We start from the raw sequence: 20,622 nt of genomic DNA, 5'->3' as shown, positions 1-20,622 counted from the left end.
CCAATCTATTGAAGATGGAAGGGAAAGAAAAAGAGAGAAATGTGTAATCAACCCTCCACTGATCCAATTAATTATTGTGAATGATTAAAATGTTTAAAAAATCCATGCACAGTAGTCACCTATGCTGACTAAGTGCCTGTAAGTTGTGGGTAGCTGAGGTTTTCTTGTTTGTGTACTGCTCCCTTCCCTGGGGAGGGAACAGATAAGCCTTATCTGCTGCCCTGAGCCATTAATCGTCTCTAGCTGCCTGGTACTCCCATCCACCATTCAAACAGACAGAGGGCCTTTTATGAAAAGAAATGCCCCTCCACCTGGGCCTTGTGTGGACCCTTCCACTCCTGCCTCTCACCTCACAGTAATGGGGCCACTGCTGGGCCTCTGGGAGGTGAGTATTTCTGTCTGTCGAGAACAGACATAAAAAAAAAAAATCTGTTTGGCCATAAGAGGTTTTGTCTTGTTTTATGAGTGGGGAGAGGGAAACTTGCCTTTCGCTTTTTGTTGTTTGTTTCAGTGTATTTACAGACTGTTTTAAATACACCAGAAATAATACAACAGACACACCCATAAACCCACATGCAATTAATCAACTATGATGATTAAATAGATGTGAATATTTGGACACTTTTGCGTCAGAGCTCCACACTTTCTCTTAAAGAGAAATAAAATGTTATGAATACAACTGAAGATGGTCCTCATCTCTTTCTTTGCTTTCCACTTCAGAGCAGCCTGCCCGTTTCTGTAATCTTCACTACATTTGTAGCATCCATAAACAATATGTGCTGCTGTTCTGTGTTTTAAAAATATGCACAAGTAATTTCTGTACATATCATTATGCAAATTTCCTTTTCCATCCCACATTATGGTTCTTTGAGATTTTCCCATGTTGCTGCCTAGAAATATTGTTCATTACTGTAATTGCTGTATTCCATTGTTTGTAGGAATCCCAGTTTACCCATTTTCCTCCTGAAAAACACTAATAAGTGGTTTTCACATTTTTGCTATTTATGCACAGAGTTGCAGTCAACATCTTTATATGCAGTTCCTCCCAGCTAGGCTTATAGCAGAGGAGTTTGTGAAGGGTGAAGACTCTGGAGCCAGAGTCCTAGGTTCGAATGCCAGTTCAACCACTTACTAGCTGTGACTTCGGAAAGCGTCCTTATTTGCAAAACGGGAATAGAAGTAGTAGTACCAGCCTCAGAGGTTAAGAACTAAATGAGTTATACCTGTTTCTGGCACATGGTGAGTGCTCAGTAATGGTGTTGCTATATTGATATAGCAATAGCTATTGTTATAATGACCAGTCCATCTGTTTCTCAGGGACCAAGTGTGTATTATGGCTCCAGCCCTGGCAACACAAAAGTGAGCAAGTCAGTCCCTGCCTCCCAGGAGCTCCTGGTCTCTGGGGGAAATGGGCCACCAGATAGACCATGTAAATCAGGGCCGCAATGGGGAAGCACAAGGTGCTGGGGCACTGTCCTGACCAAAAGGGTAATAGAAAGAAATAGAAGGAGGTTTGGCATATAAAACACATATTTATTCAATAAAATATATATGAGTAATCCCTGTTCCAGATACTCACATAGTTTTAAAATCGTTTTTTCAAAAAATAAAATAGAGCCACCTATTCTAGGTGATGGAGAGACTGCTGTGATTAAGACAGTTCTGTTCCCATTATGAAGTTAACACTTATAACCCACGCGTGCCGCACACTTCCCACACACGTTCTGCTTGTTAACTATGAGGTCCCCTTACCACTCTAGCCTCCATTTTACATTTGGGCTCCCTGGAGCTCAGACAGATCTGGTAACTTGGAGGAACAGATGAGGTCCTAAAGAGCAGAGCTAGGACTCACCCAGGCAGCCCGGCTATGCCGCCCTCGACAGGCTGGCTGACATTCTCCTGCCCTATTCCGGGAGCTACTAGTGGGTTTTCTTGGCTGGAGTACGCTGTCAACCATGGCAGACAGATAAAGGTCAGCTTTTGACGGGCCTTGACGCCAGACTGAGGGGCTGGGATTTCGTCCTGTAGGGCTACACGCTGAGTGGAGGGTGGCTTGGAGAGGGCCAGGCGGGACGCAGGAACACCCCCTCCCTGTTCCCCTTCCGTACGCTGTTGCAAGAATCCAAGCCATAGATGACAGTGGACCCCGTGGAGCCACGGGGATTCAGGATAGGAGGCATCTTCCTTAGAGTGTATCACGAAGGCAGAGGAGGCAGGCCTGGGGCGTGAGGTGCGGGCGCCGGGGCTGGCCAATGGCTGCGTGCTAGGCGCGGCCCCTTCGGCGGGGCTGGGGCCTGGCCCGCCCGCGGGCGGGGCGCGCACCGTGCTCGCTCGGGTACCAGCGCTGCGGCATCCCCACCGCGCTCCTGCACCGCGGCCCGCCCGCCGCGCCGCTCCAGCTCCAGCAGAACCGCGGAGGCCTCCCCGCGAAGCCCGGCAGGTCCAACCCCGAGCACAGCTCTGTCCATTCCGGTGGGTGAGGGGCGGTGGCAGGGACGGGGGATGGCTCTGCTTGGTCTCGCCTGGGTGGGTCAAGGGCCCGGAGCTCGGCTCAGGTTCCCCCCGGAGGGGAGTGTGCTGACCTGCGTTTTGACCACCCAGATGGGGCTGGGGTAAGGTTGCGGTGGGAGTGGGATCGTGGCACTAGAGCTGCGCTCTGCCCTGGTCGAGGAGAGGGGCAGGGCTCGAAACCGTTGAACCCAGGAGGTGGGGCGAGCTGGGGGCTATTAGCACAGGGGACCCGGGCTCCGTTGCTCCGGGGACGGGCCCATCTCTAGGGGCGGGGACAGAACTCAGCCTGTGCATGAGGATGAGGGCAGGGGTACCACGGGGATCAGAGCGTGGCGGTGCGGGGCTGGATCCAGGGCTTGCTTCTTGGTCCGAAGGAGCTACGTCCTGAGGGGACTCGGTATCGTTCCGTCCGGAGGTGGGTGCGGGGAAGAGGAGCGCCGGGGGCGGGCCGGGACTCGGAGTATCCCAGGCGGCGGGGCGGGGCGGCGCGGCGAGGTTGGCGAGGGGGTGGTCGGCCCACTCTGACTGCTTTCCGGGACACAGGCGGAGGCAGCGGCGTTGGGCGCAGAGCGGAGATGCGGCGGCTCCAGGGCACCCTGCTGTGCCTGCTGCTGGCGGCGGCGGTCCCCACGACTCCCGTCCCGGCTCCGACAGCGACTTCGGCTCCCATCGAGCCCGGCCCGGCTCTCAGCTACCCGCAGGAGGAGGCCACCCTAAACGAGATGTTCCGTGAGGTGGAGGAACTGATGGAGGACACGCAGCACAAACTGCGCAGCGCCGTAGAGGAGGTGGGTGCGCCCTGAAGGCTCTAGGAAGCGCAAGGCTCGGGCTGGGGGAGACTGGGTGGCCGGAGGAAACAGTGCTCCTAGTGATAGCCAGGGTCCTCGGTGCCGCCAAGGGGCTTGGTAGGGCCAGCAGCAAATTTCAAGTGATCTAGGGACAGCTCGGGGTGATCCCAACTCCCACCTTGCCTGACTTCCTGCCAGCAGATCTGGATCTGAGGCTGTCCACCGAAAGCCTCCAGCTGGACCCACTCACGGGCAGCCAGCCCTGGTCACCACCTGTCTGCAGCCTGCCCGCCATTACCCAATTTTCTTCAGGTGTACAGTTGGGTTCCCACTGCTGTAAGCGGATGTTTGCAAGGCTCCTGGTATTACAACATTGCGTTTTGCAGAAAGTCTGAGGAAGCCCCAGGTGTGTCAAGTTCTAGCTTGTCCATTGGGCTTTGAGCATGTGCCATCTTCCCAAGACACAGGATATCACCTAGGGACCAAGAACTCTGAGCTTTGCTAGTCATTTCTCTGGGCTTTCCCCAATGCCATGTGGGTTAGAGAAGGAACATTAGAATCCTGAGCCCTGCAGTGTAAATCATCAAAGGGTGGTGGGTGGGAGGATGAGGGGTAATGTGGCAAAGAAACCCCACCTTCACTCCATGATTGCTTTGAAATCAGTCCTGGGCTCAAGGCCCTCTGTTACCACTAGCACCGTGACAATGGACAAAATCCCTTAACATCTCACTCCTCAGTTTCCTGTGGGAATTAAATGCCATATGTGGGGGCACTTGGCATATAATATATAGCACCTGTTTCTGGTGGTTGTTTTTTTTTTTAAGCGAGAGGAGGGGAAATAGTGAGACAGATTCCCACATGTGCCCCTCCTGGGATCCACCCAGCAATCCCTGTCTGGGATATTGCTCGAATCAACTTCTGAGGCTGATATCCTGGGATCAACTGAGCTATCCTCAGTACCCAGGGCTGACACTCAAACCAATCAAGCCACTGGCTGTAGGATAGGAAGAGAGAGAAAAGGGGGAGAGGGAGAGAAGCAGATGGTCCCTTCTCTTGTGTGCCCTGGCCAGGAATCGAACCCAGGATGTCGCCAGGTTGATGCTCTAGCCACTGAGCCACTGGCCAGGGCCAGTATACCAGCTGTTGATATCAAATATCAGGTACCTAGGCAAAACTTTGTTTGGCTTCTTCCTTCCATTACCTCCCAGGTCCAAACACTATGGAGGCATCCTTTTTGGCAGGTGCACAGCACTGCCTGGGCTGGCAGGCCAGAGGCACTTGCAGCCGGCCCAGCTCTAGGGCATAGTCACTGTTGGGCCCAGCTCTGGCTGCAGCCTGTCTTTGAAGAGAAGGAGTTAGCAAGAGACCAGACATCTAGGGTGATGTGTCAGGTGTCTTCACATCTATTTGGGCAAATCCAGTGTTAACTCTGGTCTACCAGGAGAAGTTGTTTTCTCCCCTCACCCCTGTTGTAGTTTGGGGATATATCCCCTTCCTTCCATAATAGTCAACCTAGAGTTTTCAGTGAAGGGGACACTGGATATGGAGGCAGTTGCACGAGCAGCTAGCTGTACCTGAACATTCACTGCATGGGCCACATTCCAAAACTTGTGGACTTTGTTTCCTGTGGGAAAGCATGAGTATCATGGCATGGAACAATGAAAAAGAGTAGGGGGGGGGGTCAGATAGGCCCCCCTGTTTTTTAATTTTGCACCTTCAAATTAAATTGGGCTTGTGATCCTTTTGTATTCCAGGACTTTCCCCCTGCATGTAGATTCTCAGTGAAACTGACTAGGTCACCACCATATTTTTTCCATGTGGACTTATCCAGCCAGCATGGTCCTCTCATGGTAACTCCTGGTTACCATCACTCTTCATTGATCAGGGCAGTTTAGGGGCCACTGTAATGCATTGTCTACTTTAGCTCTGCCTGGGCCCCAGTCTTCCTCCCTCTAGATATGGCTCTGCTTGACTTGTGCTGATGGGCAAACTGAAGTGTGCCACCAAGGAAAGACACTGACTGCCACTGATAGCCTACTCAATGGTTGTTTTCCAGAGTGTCCTCACTAGCAGTGGGGCAGGTTGAGAGAGAAGCTGAATACCTGGGTGGCAGGAGAACAGGCCGTGGGGACCAACCTTTCTTAGATCCCAGCTCTGTCACTTACTAGAGGCCGGCATCCAGGCTCTGGGATGGAGAAAGTGCCCACCCCTTAGGGTAAAGGAGAGAATTAAATGAGAATGTGCAAGTAAAGCAAGTTATCTGACCATCTAAGATGGGGTTAAGTATAATTGGGATAATATAAGAGCTCTTGATGAGGTTGTTGTAAGATTTAACAGAGATTGTTTGTTATCAATAAATAATGGCTATTATCATCATATTAATGGTACTAGTATGAATAATAACAAAGAATCACCCGTGTCCAACATATAATAGATTCTTGATAGACTGTGACTATTGATGTTGTTTTTTTAAGAGACTGTCAGAAGCTCATAAACACAGAACAGTTGCTGTTTACTTGTTGTCCTGGGTAAGAACCAAAAAGGACTGGGCCAGATGGATTAATTGTTTATATAGTTGAATCATGAACTTACCAAGTAACTTTCTGACATTTTAAATATTCCAGCTGAGTCCAGCTGTTGATTTCTCCAAAGGGGAAAGATGAAGTTAACTCTATTCATAGATTCATTATTGGGGGAGTCAAATCTTCCGATAGTTCAATCCAGGCTGTTCCTGTTTTCCTGTCTTATTATTCTTTGTAAAATGTACTTTGGGGATAAAACCACTTCAGTCCCTCCCACCACCACCACCCATACACTCATTGCCTCATCTGCAACTGGCATGTTTTAGAATGTTCCTAGGAAAAACCCCAATACCAAGCCTGGATTCATCTCTCCAGTTTTTCTTACTGTACCCCTGTAACAGACACACAGATTCAACCAACCATACATGCCATATTAAATAACATTCACATTCCTCCTCTATGAAACAAGTCCTATGGCTTCAGGCTGAAGTTTTTCTTGCTAGTGGCAGTAATAGTTGTGGTTGAAATTTCCATTGTAAACTGTACTTCTAGTTCATGGCCACCATAAAAGAACTGTTAGCTCATTCTGTTGAATAACCACTGGTTGAGAGGGAGGTTTTATGAAAAGACTATCTGCTCAGCCCAAAGCAAACTCTAGGTTTGGGAACTTGTCAATTATTTGAAAGCCAAACTGGAGGATTCAGATTCCCATGGGAATTTTAAAAGCATTAGAACACTCTCGTCTCCTTCTGGACAGTCGCCTCTGCCACAGCTGCAGTCTCCTAGCCTTTTCCAGCTCTGTCTTTCCCACCACTAATCATCCCAGGCTCTCTCACTTACAAGCATATATATGTATATATATGAAGTTCTTTTCTTGCCCGTCCTGTTTCCTAACTTAACTCCATTCCATTTTTTTTCTCCATCTGCGAGCAAACTCTTCAAATGTGTGACAGATACCTGCTCTTTCCACGTCTACCTAAACATTCTCTGGCAAACAAGCTGCCAAAACTGCTTCTTTGAAGGACAATGCTGTGAAAGTAGCTATCTGTTACACCTTTGCTTGATGGTACAATGCTGTACCGAGCACTTGGATTTTGTGATCCTAGTTCTCACATCTGCGCAGCCAAGCTGGATCATCTCCCCATTTTACGAGAAAGAAAGCTGAGGTTTAGGAGGCTTTTGTTATCTTGTACAAAGTCACTCAGCTGCTCTGGGGCCAAACTGGGACTTGGCTCCACCTTGCCTGACTCCAGAAGCCTGGCGCTTTCTACTGTACTCCCCTCTGAAGAGGCTGGGCCAGCTCTCAGTGACTTAGTCCTTCTAGACACATTTCAAACTTTCACCACCTAAAATTCCCCTCTTCGGATATAACTTTCTACCCCAGACCTGGTTCTAGCCAGTCCTCTGCCTGGTTCTTCTCTTCCTTTTCTGGGCTGTATGTGATTTCCCGACTAGTCTTTAGAACTTGGTACAACTCCCCATTATTGCCTGGAGTAGAGGTTCTTACCTGGCAGCAAGTGGGAGGAAGGAAGTACCTCAGAATCATCCTCAGACATCTGCGGTCCCACCTTCAGAAGTTCTAATGTGGCAGGTTTAATAAGGGAGCCATACATTTAAAGTTTGGTGCATGACTGCTGTACCCTCCTGGTTAAAAACCAGGATAACGCTCTCTGCTTTAGAACTGCTCCCTGGATCTACCTGCTGAACTTTCTCCACTCCATCATTACTGTTTTACCCTGTGCCCAGCATGGACCCTCTGCTCTAGCCCTCAACACACGCCGTTCTTGCTCAGATTGCCACAGCTTTGCCGTCTAGCCCTCAACACACGCCGTTCTTGCTCAGATTGCCACAGCTTTGCCGTCTTTAGGTTCCCTCTGTTTAAATCTCACCTATTTTTGAGACCAACCCAGTCATGCCACCTTCTGGTTTTTTTGTTTGTTTGTTTGTTTGTTTTTTGTTTTTTTGTTTTCCCTGAAGCTGGAAATGGGGAGAGACAGTCAGACAGACTCCCGTATGCACCCGACCGGGATCTACCCGGCCGGGATCCACCCGGCATGCCCACCAGGGGCGGAGGCTCTGCCCACCAGGGGGCAATGCTCTGTCCCTCCGGGGCGTCGCTCTGCCGCGACCAGAGCCACTCTAGGGCCTGGGGCAGAGGCCAAGGAGCCATCCCCAGCGCCCGGGCCATCTTTGCTCCAATGGAGCCTTGGCTGCGGGAGGGGAAGGGAGAGACAGAGAGGGGGGGGGTGGAGAAGCAAATGGGCGCTTCTCCTGTGTGCCCTGGCCGGGAATCGAACCTGGGTCCCCCGCACGCCAGGCCGATGCTCTACCGCTGAGCCAACCGGCCAGGGCCACCACCTCCTGTTTTTGAAAGAAAGCCTCTTTTCTCTCTTCTTTGAACCCCTGACTTGCTTCTAGAGACCATCATGTTATCTATGCTCAGACTGGTTTGTGTGGGGCTCTCCTATCTCCTCAGTAAAAGCATAAGCCACTCCGGTAGAATCATGTGCTGGGGAAGTACGTAGTTTGCAGTCAGGCTGACCTGAGTTCCAATTCAAGCTTTGCCACTTACTACACATTAACTTCTCTCAACCTTGTTTTCTTCATCTGAAAAATGAGGGTAAAAACCCCTTTTTCACAGGATCACTGTGAATATTCAAGGAGGCGTGGCAGATATCTGGTGCAATGGCTCACACACAGCTGATGCCCAAGCGTGGAGGCTATTGTGATGTCAATGTGGATGATGATGATGGAGCCAGTGATCAACTTTAAACAACTCAGCAGTTGTCTCAGGCAAACACAGCAGTCACCCACCAAGTCCTCATTTGATTGTTCGAGCCTTTGTGCCTATAGAATTTCTTTACACTTCTAGTTCAGTGTTTTAGAGACATAGAAATCCTTTTCCCATATCCATCCCAGTCCAGTAAGTCTGGTTGGAAGAGAGGTCGGAAGAGAGGTCTCATCTAGTTCCTAAGGAGATAGAGGACAGTGGTTTTTCTTTAAAGGGAAAGATTTTTGAGGATTCATTTATAGGAATGAAAATAGCCCAAAGTCGAAGACAGCAGTGTTGGAAAATTGCCAACCACCAGCCAGAACTTCTCTTTGTGTCTCTCACTTTTAATTCCTAGAGAGTATCTGATTGGCTCAATTATTCCATGATGTGGCCTCCCTCCGAGCCCAGTCAGCTCTGAATGGGTCATGTTGTCAGCTGCCCACTCATCAGGGCTGGGGTGGGGTGATAAATCTGGGGTGGGGGGGAAATTGGGTGCAGATGTGCATCAGCTGACCCCCTATGAAGGGCCCTCTTATATCCAAGGGGTGGAGTGGGGAAGGAAACAGAACTGTAGCCCAAGGCCAGTAGCTGCCTTAGTTTGGGTCCTCTACCACCACCACCACCACCACCACCACACCTTGCAACAGGGGTTTGGGAGCAAATAACTTACTTTGGAAGTGATCCCAGAAACACTAGGAGGAAGTGAGAAACCGACATGGAAGAGAAGAAAAACAATCAAGACTGCACTAATGAACAAGTTACTGCTCCGGGGAAACAACTAAGGCTCAGTGCCACGAGGGGTCCTCAGAAAGAGGCTGTCCCATGGTGGGGGAGGGAGCTGGAGTACTTCCCCCCCTAATCTGTCCCTGACTGGTTGAGGATTGCTCCTGGGGTGTAAGCTCCCTAGCACTTGGGGCCTGCGCAGACTGAACACACTTTGGCGACCAGAGATACCCTCAAAGAGAGACAGCGTTGGTTATTAACACTTAAAGAAATGAAATTCAGGTGACTTCCAGGTTAGGGAAGATGGGAGATGGGCAGGACACCAGCAACATCTGTACAGGGGCCAAGACTGTCCAATGGGAACATGCTCCAATCCCCACTCTGCCCTTCATCGAGTCTCGGAAATTATCTAGTCTCCCTGAGCCTCAACTGCCCCATTTATAAAACAGGGACATGAACACGTACCTCATAGGGAAGTTGTGAGATTTATGGATATAATATATGCAAAACATTTAGTACAGTGTCTTGTCCTAGTGGGAGAGCAATTAAAGCTACCTATCATTATTGCCAATATTTGTAATTGCAAAGAAAAAAAAGAGCCCTGGTTCTTTTTTTAAAAATTATTTTCAATTACAGTTTACATTCAATATTATTTTGTATTAGTTTTAAGTGTACAGCACAGTGGTTAGACGATCATATACATTGCAGAGTGTTCCCCTGTATTTCCAGTACCCATCTGGCACCATATGTAGTTATTACAATATTATTGACTATATTCCCTATGCTGTATTTACATCTCCATGGTTCTTTTTTTTTTTTTTAATGGACTCTGACTTGTATCAAGAGAAAACAGTTGTTCATTCATTGATTTAATAGATGGAAGCAGAAGAAGCTGCGGCTAAAACATCATCAGAAGTGAACGTGGCAAACTTACCTCCCAGTTATCACAATGAGACCAACACAGAAACCAAGGTTGGAAACAGCACCATCCATGTGCACCGAGAAATTCACAAGGTAAGGGCCATCGTGGCCAGCGCTTCCTCCTCTCTGTAGCTCCCAGTCCCATCTGAGAACAAAGGTTTTGTATATATCAAATGATATACAAGCCAAAAATACAAATGAGGATGGTACAATACAGATTAACAACCAGAGGGAGTGAGAGCTGTTTAAAAGGGAGAGATCTGTATCAAAAACCTAAGTTGCTTTTGCATTTAAGCAATAAATTTAACTCGAGGCTTCCTGCCAGTCCAATTGTAAAGGAATGTTCAGGGGCTTTTGTTACTTGAAAAAAGCAAGCAAACAAGGGTCTACAGAGGAATACTTTGCTAGTATTGAATTTGAGGACTTTATCTCGCAGGTTTTTTGTGTATGCTTCAGTAGAGTTGAACTAGAGTTCTGGAGTCCATGTTACGGCAAGCACACTGTTTCCTTAGGAGGAAGTCAAATGTGACATGCTCTGTCTTCAGAAGGGAAAGCCTCTACTGCCACACATTAAACATCTTGTTTGCTGATTTTCCATTCAAAATTCTACAGCAGAGCTTTTCCCACATATCACATGTCTCTTGGTCAAATATCTTGCACAAAAAGCGAGCAGGTTCATTCCAGATCTGAGCTGAGTAAGAAAACACTGCAAAGGAAGGAGGGAGGGAGGGAGGGAGGGAGGGAGGGAGGGAGGGAGGGAGGGAGGAAGGAAGGAAGGAAGGAAGGAAGGAAGGAAGGAAGGAAGGAAGGAAGGAAGGAAGGAAGGAAAGAAGGAAGGAAGGGAGGGTTTCAAACTCAACTCAGCATATGGGCTGCAGAGCAAGATCACAGCCGTTCGGCAGGCCGCACTAGGTCTACAAAAGGCAACTGTTACGCAACACTTTTCTCACTGCAGTTGAAAACAAAAAAATCGGTACAACAAGCACAGTCGTACATGCAGTTTACTCAGTGTCACAAAACGACCAGAAACTGTAGTTCGCATCACAACTGCTGTTAACTAAGCTAATATCTAGCTAGGATGCTAGAGAAATGAAAAATACAAGTAGGCCCCTAGGCTTACTTAATTTTATCCAAAATATTTTGAACTTCGTGGATTAGTCTGTGGGCCGCACAAAATTGTTTGGCAGGCCGCATACGGCCTGTGGGCCGCGAGTTTGAGAAGGAAGGAAGGAAGGGAGGGAGGGAGGGGAGGGAGGGAGGGAAGGAAGGGAGGAAGGGAGGGAGGGGGGAAGGGAGGGAGGGGGGAAGGGGGGAGGGGGGAGGAAAGGAGGAAGGAAGGGAAGGGAGGGAGGGAGGGAGGGAGGGAGGGAGGAAGGAAGGAAGGAAGGAAGGAAGGAAGGAAGGAAGGAAGGAAGGAAGGAAGGAAGGAAGGAAGGAAAAACACTGCATATATGAAGGAACAGAGCATAAGCCTCCTCCTGGGGGGTGAGATCTCCGGTGTGAGTTTGACAGGACTTGAGAGCAAGCTCTGTAAGCCTGTGTTATCTGGAGGAGAGTCTGCTGCGCAAATATTCAGGACGTGGTCAGAGGCTGTAGAGTTGACATGCTGTTGTGACCGTTAAGAAGCTTGACCTCTGGGCCCTGGCCGGTTGGCTCAGCGGTAGAGCGTCGGCCTAGCGTGTGGAGGACCCGGGTTCGATTCCCGGCCAGGGCACACAGGAGAAGCGCCCATTTGCTTCTCCACCCCTCCGCCGCGCTTTCCTCTCTGTCTCTCTCTTCCCCCTCCCGCAGCCAAGGCTCCATTGGAGCAAAGATGGCCCGGGCGCTGGGCATGGCTCTGTGGCCTCTGCCTCAGGCGCTAGAGTGGCTCTGGTCGCAATATGGCGACGCCCAGGATGGGCAGAGCATCGCCCCCTGGGGGGCAGAGCACCGCCCCTGGTGGGCGTGCCGGGTGGATCCCGGTCGGGCGCATGCGGGAGTCTGTCTGACTGTCTCTCCCTGTTTCCAGCTTCAGAAAAATGAAAAAAAAAAAAAAAAAAAAAAAAAAAGAAGCTTGACCTCTGATCTCACCTCAACTCCTATAAGCAAGGCCACAACAGCTGTCACAAAAGAGCCTTACTTTTGTTGAAGTGCTCAGGTAATGACTTGGTAGACACAATAGCATTTGTGTGTCATACAGCACAAAGGGGCCAATTTTCATGGGCCATTGCCTCGACTATAAAGTAGCCTTTGTGTGTGGCTCCCCTCCCGCTGCATACTGATCGGCCCAGCTCCAGATGGTGCCCCTCCCCCAGATAAATGAATGAGTCACCTGCTGAGCAGACAGACTCCTTTAGCGTTTCTCATCTGAAGACTGGAGAGTGTTTTCAAAAGTGATTTTTTTATTCCTGTCAAAACCAATATTAACTCATCCTTTCTGACAATAATTAGCTAACAGGTTCAGCTGCTTCTTCAAGTTGCTTCTTGAAGATGTCAGATATTTTAAGTGTGAGTCCTCCCAGTAACTAGTGTGATTTTGAAAAAATTTAAATGCTCTGACCCTCAATGACCACATTTATAAAATGGGAACATCAGGACCTACATTACAGTATTGTGATGGTCAAATACCCTAAAGTATGTGAAAGTTCATTGTAAACTATAAAGGTGCTATGCAGCAGCTAGTTGTTTTTATCATTACTGTTGTTATTATGGTAAAGTGATGTTAACAGCATATCGTAGTAGTCCCTGTCCTGTACAATGCTTCATGAAAGAGGGGCTCAGTGGTGCTGAAACATATTTGGAAACATTGTATATATTCTCCTCCTATAGATACACAACTGCACATTAGTATAATAAAGGCTCTGAGAAGTCCTGCAACCTATAAGACTGTAGAGTTTTTGAAGAATACAACAATGATTAATCTTATAAAAAAATTAGCATACAAGGAGAAGACATCACCTCTTTGCTAGGGAGTGGAATTGTTTATTTATTTAATTAATTTTTTAATTTTTGTGACAGAGACAGTGAGATCAGAGAGAGGGACAGATAGGGACAGACAGACAGGAAGGGAGACAGATGAGAAGAATCAGTTCTTCACTGTGGCACCTTAGTTGTTCATTGATTGCTTTCTCATATGTGCCTTGACTAGGGGGCTACAGCAGACTGAGTGACCCCTTGGTTGAGCCAGCGACCTTGGGCTCAGGCTGGCGGGCCTTGCTCAAACCAGATGAGCCTGCACTCAAGCTGGCAACCTTGGGGTCTCAAACCCGAGTCCTCTGAGTCCCAGTTCGATGCTCTATCCATTGCACCACTGCCTGGTCAGGCAGGAGAGGAATCATTTAGGTAAAAATTTTAAAGTATGTTGATGAAGACATGATTCTTATCTCCTTAGAAATGGAATTTGATTCACCACCATTAATTAGGCTAAAAGTTTCCACTTTGTTCTAGCTGCAGGTTCCTGTGATAGTAGAGCTGGCAGGAACTTGAAAGATCAACTAGAAATGAGAAAGTTGGGAATCAAAGAAGAGAATGACTAGTTTCAGGTTACATACTAGACAGTTGGCAGCTGTGGCAAGGCTCAGTGGTCACAGATCTAGCTTTGGGTCAGAAGCTCTTCTGTTCTTTACCATCAACCAAAACACTAGACATGGCCTTTAATGGGGCAGGAATGACCTGGGCTCCACATCAGAATTCTGAGGCTCAGCTCTGACATGCCTGTCCCTGGTCACAGAACCAGAGGCAGACAACAGATAGAGGAATACTGGGCCAAGATTCTCCTTTTATTAAGTATTTCCTTTCTTTTTTTTAAACACAAATTATTTTTGTCATTGAACATTTAGTATTTATATTTTCTTATGACTCTTTGTCCTTTATTCACTTTTTAACTTTCAGACATGGACTTCCTTATTCTGCTCAGCAGTTTCACACATAAGTCATCTTTTCCCCTCATTTGACTATAATCTCTGGGATGGGGGGGCGAGGTGTATACCACTGGTGTTACATTCTCAGCGTGCATCAGAATTACCTGGGGAGCCTGTAAAATTTACCAACCTGAGCCCAATCCTCAGAGGCTTTGTATAATTGGGTAGTTTTCAGAGTTTTGCTCTGGTTCTCACACATGGCTGTACACCAGGGGTCCCCAAACTTTTTACACAGGGCGCCAGTTCACTGTCCCTCAGACCATTGGAGGGCCGGACTATAAAAAAAACTATGAACAAATCCCTACGCACACTGTACATATCTTATTTTAAAGTAAAAAAAACAAAACGGGAACAAATACAATATTTAAAATAAAGAACAAGTAAATTTAAATCAACAAACTGACCAGTATTTCAATGGGAACTATGCTCCTCTCACTGACCACCAATGAAAGAGGTGCCCCTTCCAGAAGTGCAGCGGGGGCCGGATAAATGGCCTCGGGGGGCCGCATGCGGCCCGCGGGCCGTAGTTTGGGGACCCCTGCTGTACACTGTACTCCACTGGGCAGCTTCACAAACTAGAACTGCATGCGTCCATCTCCGGAGACTCTGATTTCATTGATCTGAGCTCTGCCTTCGTTGATCTGTGTACTTCATTGATCTGAAAGTGTCCTTTATTGATCAAACTGCCACCTTTGTTGATCTGAGAGACACTTCCATCGGTTGGGAGGGATACCTTTGTGAATCTCAGGATATCTTCCTTTGATCTGTGTATGTCCTTCATTGAGCTAAGTTTCAGTACTTTCTTGCCTGACCTGTGGTGGCACAGTGGATAAAGCGTCAACCTGAAACACGGAGGTTGCTGATTTGAAACCTGAGGCTTGCCTGGTCAAGGCACATACAGGAAGCAACTATATATTATGAGTTGATGCTTCCTGTCTCCCCCCCCCTTCTCTCTCTCTCTCTCTTTCTCTCTCTCTCCTCTCTCTAAAAATTAATCAATACAATTTTTTTAAAAAGGACTTTCTTGATGAAACAAAACGGTTCACCAAAATCAGGAGTGGAACAGCTGTAGCTAAAACCTGCTTGCTTCTCATGAGAGATGTTCAGTTAGACACTCAGACTTGTAACTGCTGAAAAGAAAGTTTACCTTGAGTTTCAAGTGATGAGCCCCAAGAATGATAAAGATAGCTAACATGGAATATTTGCTAGGTGGCAGGTTCTGTGTTGAGTGGTTTACGCAGACCACCTCATCCCTTCACATAGCAACCCTGTGAGGTTGGCTCTGTTGTATCTATCATCACTGCTTGGAGGGGAAGCTCCTCCTCTGAGGGCTGCTAGTGGAACTCAGGCAGAAAGGGGCCGTGGGCAGTCTGTCCACCTTAATGGATGCCCCTGGATCAGAAAATGGGAAAAAAGAGTTGTGGGAGCTTCCCAGAATCCCTTCTATTTCACATTCACCGTGCCCACTCTCTTGTAGATCACCAACAACCAGACTGGACAAATGGTCTTCTCAGAGACAGTGATTACGTCCGTGGGAGATGAAGAAAGCAGAAGGAGCCACGTGAGTTGTCATCTGCCCCGTGCTCACAGCCCCAAGCACAAACACCTTTGTGCACCCGGCCAAGGGTAACCCAGGATTCAAACCACGGGCAGGAAGGAGCTGACTCTCAGGCACCTCTCCTGCCTCATTTCTGCCAAGATTGTCTAATTCCTGCTAGACCAGTGCAGCCTGGGAACAGGCTCTACCTTTGTGCGCTTTGCATCAGAAATAACAGAGAAATTAAATCCAATTGTCATTTGCATGGCTCCATCTCAGCCTTGAAATGGTTAGGGACTCTGGTCACAAGACCTGGTGCATCTAATCTTGAAACGTCCTAAAGCCTCTGGTCTGGCCTATGCCTTATATAATTTCAGCCCAGATGAGGCATTCTGAGAGCAAGAAAACCTTAAGTAGAAGCCATGGCTTAAAGGGAAAAGGGTGTCCTCCTACCCCATCTTCATCTTTATGCTCTGGCCCCCTTGTGATTCTGCCTGCTACTTAGGTGCCTGTTGTTTCATCCAAAGGCAGATTTTGAACATAAAATTATAGAGTCCTAAAGTTGGAAGGGGCATCATTTCACAGGAAGAAGACCTGGGTACAGTGACCCAGTCGGAGTCACTGGTCTCCAGACTCCCAGGCTAACGGTGACTCACCTGTAGCGTATCTTCTTAAAGAAGTAGCTGGCTTAAGATGTAGATGCCTGACAAGGCATGGACCAAGTGACCGCCTGGTGACACTGGCCACAGTAACAATACGTATCTTTTGTGGAGACCACAAGGACCAGCTTCCTTGTACCCAGGCACCTTATGCAAACTTCTGGACTATGAGCTTTTCCCCTGAGGTGCAGAACGTATTTCTGGCCTTCCAAGGGGATCGAGGATATTTGCTTGCCGCTATTGTCCTCATCTCCAGAGAGAACCAGTGTATTCACATTAGGGAGGTGGTGTTGACATGGCTGGTAGTCGATGGGTTCTTCTTGGCTTGTTTTTGGCACAATAGTCAAAGACACTTTCTGCAGTCCAGAAAGGGGGCGGGGGGTCCAGTTGGCTGTTGTGATGCTAGTGACCCACCATTGAAAGGACTTGGAGGTGGGGTGGGGCAAGCTGTGTGGTAAAAAGAGAACAGCTCAAGTGGTGGAAGCTAGAAGCATGAATTTGTCACCTATGAGCTGGGTAACCTTGGTTTTCCCATTCTTTAAGCAAGACAATGATTGTCACCATCTCTCCCAACTGTGAGAGGACAGAAGCCTTTAGAACAAAGACAAGATTGAGTAAGATCAGGAGGGAAGAGAAGCCAGCTTTCAAAGGTGGGAGAGAGAGGGAAGCAAAAAAACAAAACAAAACAAACCAGCGGTTAGATACAGTCCTGGTACCCTGAGGGAAAAGCTCAGGATAGGCCAGATTTAAGTCTCTGAGGCCCCAGGAGGGAAGGAAGGCCTGAGCAGAAGCCGTGGAATGGAAAGGGCAGGGGAAAGAACTCTCAGGGCTATGAATTAGAAAGAAAAAAACCATTGTCCTCAGGGTAAAAGAAGTATATGATTGCACAATGATAGAAGTTTGCTCCAGGGAGCTTTCCAGAGCCCAACTGGCCGGCTGTAAGCATACTCACACCTGCTGGAGGTTCAAGTGCACACATGACCTGCACCTTTCAAATCCTCCCCCCCCCCCCCCCCCCCCCCCCCCGTTCTCCCCCGTGCCCAACCAAGTGAGATGACTGTCAGGTTTTGAGCCTTGTGATGGGGGAACCAAGGCTCTGATCATGATGTGCAGGTGAGAAACAAGATGTCAAAGATTCAAAGAGCATGCTTGGGTCAGAGCCAGCGCCTGTGTGCTGCAGCCAGTGAGTCTGTGCCAGCTTTCTCGAGTGTGCGTGGCCTGTGTGTCTGTGTATTCATACTGCAGGCTCAGCTGGGAGGCCCAGGATCCCCACGCCCTCTGTCCATTGTGTGAAGGGGATTGTACAGGCAGCACCTTGTGCAGTGCATGATCAGAGCCCTGTATAAACGGTCCTGAGAATGCAGGAGGTTCACTGAGAGAGATGGATCCCAGAAACCCAGAAGGTAGAGACACCCTAAGTTTTTCTTGATTTCTGCTTAGGTCTTTAAGATATTAACTCCTTAAGTTTCTCTATGAGAGTAAATTCCAGTTTGGCTGGCTAGAAGGGAGACTGGGGCATCTGATGCTTGACTGGCTAGTATAGGGAGAGCACCAGGGGTCTTTAGGGAACAGACTGGAGACTTTTCAAGCCACCTGTGACTGGGATGTCATGGTCAGGAATGGAGACATGTATCTTACCACAGACCCTTGTTGCCAGGTTGGCTTGCTAAAAGTCGGAGAAGCAAAAATCTAGTTTCAGATGCCTTCAGAATTCTTCCATCCTGTTGCTCTTTGGTTTGTGAGTTACCATGGTCCTAACTCAACTGAGCAAGGGTTCAAGCATCATCTTTACAGAGACACGGAGTCCCTTTGTCTGTGTAGGAAGCTTAAAGACTCAATCGCCTTTAAAGGAATGTGAAGGGTCACATATTGTCACCACTGCCCCATTCCATAGTTTTAATGTAATGATTTTTACAGTTGGTTCTAAATGCATTACATGCTGAAGAAACCTTTTAAACGGAAAAGGGAGATTTGCCATTCGAAATGACAGAAATCTTATGCTGTTCCAATCTTGGGTTACTGTAAACAGGGGCTAAATTTCCAGGATTTAAAATTCCCAGATGAATTCAATTAAACATAATCACCAAGCACCCCCTGTTTTCCTTTCTTCAAATGCTGGTATGGGTATTAATATGTATGGTAACCTGAGGAGGCCCATGGAAAGTTACTGACAGTAATACTATATGCCTGTCTAGAAAACTTAGCACAGTATGTGCAAGGTATTGGTCTGTTTTTACATTCAAATGAGAAAGGGGAAAAGGACATTGAGGCTTGTTATTTCACCTGAGTGCTTTGGCGATGGTGATGTGGCCTGACGTCTTTCTGTGAGGCTTTTGTGTGGAGCCCTCGGCCTGTCTCCCTTCACAGCCAGTGGGTGGCTGACGGATGTGGTGCTGCTTTTGTGCAGGGTGAGGTTAGGAGGAGAGCAGTGTATTGGAAGCTAGAGAACAGACAAATCATTATGCATCAATGGGGACCTTTTTATTTCTAGTACCATGTCCCCAAATATAAAGAATCTGGCTCAGTTAGCCAAGGCACCATTTTGAAGGGACACATCCTCTAATTACAATACAGCTCACAGCTACGGAGCTTAGTGTGTCATGCATATGTTGTCTCTTGTTTATTTTTTTGATATTGATTGATTTGAGAGGGAGAGAAATATTGATTTGTTGTTCCACTTATTTATGCATTTATTGGTTGATATTTGTATGTGCCCCAACCCACGATCAAACCTGCAACCCTGGAGTATCAGGACGATGCTCTAACCAACTGAGCTATGTGGCCAGGGCGTCTTTTCTATTTTTTACATTAGAATATGACATAAAAGAATAGGTCTGTTTGTTTTTCCTACTGAACATACTTCATTTCAACCTATAGCTTCAATTACATTACGACCAACTCCTAGATCTTAGTCAAGACTTTCAAGGCCCCAGGGAGACAAATTTCACTACCAAAATCATGCAGATAGTAGCAATTTGAGTGACCTGGTGACTTTTCTGTCCCAGAGAATGATTGGGGTGACAGTACCTTTTTGATCTGACACCGTGGATGGAGAACAGTGACAATAGAATTCTCTACAAGTGTGAAACAAATGTCTTCTTTGCTGTGAGGATGCTTGTCTCTTATTTTGGTTGAAGATTTGGAGAAATGGGGAGGTAAACTGTGGCTGAACTGTTTATTGGTTTCCCATTGAAGAGTAAGCATCTTGTCACCTCTAAGCCCAGGCAGACCAAACAGGAGTGTGGGAGGAGCAAGGGTGTTGAATGACAGCCTTCCCCATGAGGTCTCAGGTTCTCCCATGCCTTCAGTTTGGCCATCCATCATAGAATAAGCACAGGTGGGTGCGGGTTTTGTTTGTTCCCTACTCCCTGGTTCCTGATGCTGGAGTTGCTGTTATCAACTTAATGGAACGGCAGAGGGGAGGACCCATGATAACAAGTCATTAGGGTTTATTTTAACAGAAATGCACTAGGAGAGGGCATGGGCCTGGGCCTGTTAGAGAAACTCAGCTCCCAGACGTCCCTGCCTCCTGGGGTGCCCTGCTGAGCAGGGCGGTCCAACCCTTCCCTGACCTTACAGCTCTGTCCTTTTTTTATTTTATTTTATTTTTTTTTATTATTATTTTTTTTAGAGAGGAGAGGGAGAGACAGAGAGGAGAGACAGAGAGAGAGAAGGGGGGAGGAGCTGGAAGCATCAACTCCCTTATGTGCCTTGACCAGGCAAGCCCAGGGTTTCGAACCGGCAACCTCAGCATTTCCAGGTCGACGCTTTATCCAGCTCTGTCCTTTTTGAGTCAGTCTCTTCATTTACCAAAGGGGTTCATAATCCCTGCTGGTTCACAAAATTGAGTGAGTAGCTAGTAAGGCAAGGTTTATAGCCGCTCTTTGTATAAGGCTCATTATTATTGAAAAGTGATTAAAAGTGGGTTCCAATTGGTTTCTTCCATGGTTCCCAGCAACCTGTGGCTAAGAGAATGCAGGCGTCTGGAAGCTAAGGATGTGTATAAGGACTCCTAGGCCTCTTCCCACTCATGTTTGCAGCCCTGGGCTAAGTTCTCCAGAGCCCTGCCTCACCCTCTGAGTAATGCACTTCACCAGCTCTGTGTTCCTAACCACAGGTTGACTCACCTGCTGTCCTTGCAAGTCGGATGTGTCTGGTTTGGGTGTTAGGGCAACAAACGGAAGAAAGGATGGGCAGTGATGAACGGCAAGAAAAGCTGATGGTCACGTGCTGACAAGTTCCAGGACAGGCCTCAGGTTGGCAGGATGTATACTGGTTTCCCTAGAGAA

At 47.8% G+C, this 20,622-nt stretch overlaps 1 protein-coding gene across 2 annotated transcripts in view; it reads left to right on the top strand.

Annotated features, from left to right (window-relative positions):
- Nucleotides 1-2,315: 2,315 nt before the first annotated feature.
- DKK3 (dickkopf WNT signaling pathway inhibitor 3) overlaps nucleotides 2,316-20,622 on the top strand; it is a 44,916-nt gene continuing 26,609 nt past the window's right edge. The window contains exons 1-4 of one of the 2 annotated variants that reach the window (XM_066250972.1): nucleotides 2,316-2,472; nucleotides 3,055-3,299; nucleotides 10,194-10,331; nucleotides 15,615-15,698. In XM_066250972.1, coding sequence (XP_066107069.1) covers nucleotides 3,087-3,299; nucleotides 10,194-10,331; nucleotides 15,615-15,698 — 435 coding nt within the window. In that variant the 5' untranslated portion in view covers nucleotides 2,316-2,472; nucleotides 3,055-3,086. Of the gene's footprint in view, nucleotides 2,473-2,794; nucleotides 2,927-3,054; nucleotides 3,300-10,193; nucleotides 10,332-15,614; nucleotides 15,699-20,622 lie in introns of those variants that run through there. The other variant, XM_066250971.1, reaches the window with a different exon arrangement.

The sequence above is a fragment of the Saccopteryx bilineata genome, chromosome 1, assembly GCF_036850765.1.
Source record: "Saccopteryx bilineata isolate mSacBil1 chromosome 1, mSacBil1_pri_phased_curated, whole genome shotgun sequence".
Taxonomy (NCBI): domain Eukaryota; kingdom Metazoa; phylum Chordata; class Mammalia; order Chiroptera; family Emballonuridae; genus Saccopteryx; species Saccopteryx bilineata.
Note: the sequence above shows the minus strand (reverse complement) of the source record. Positions and strands in the feature narration are given on the sequence as shown.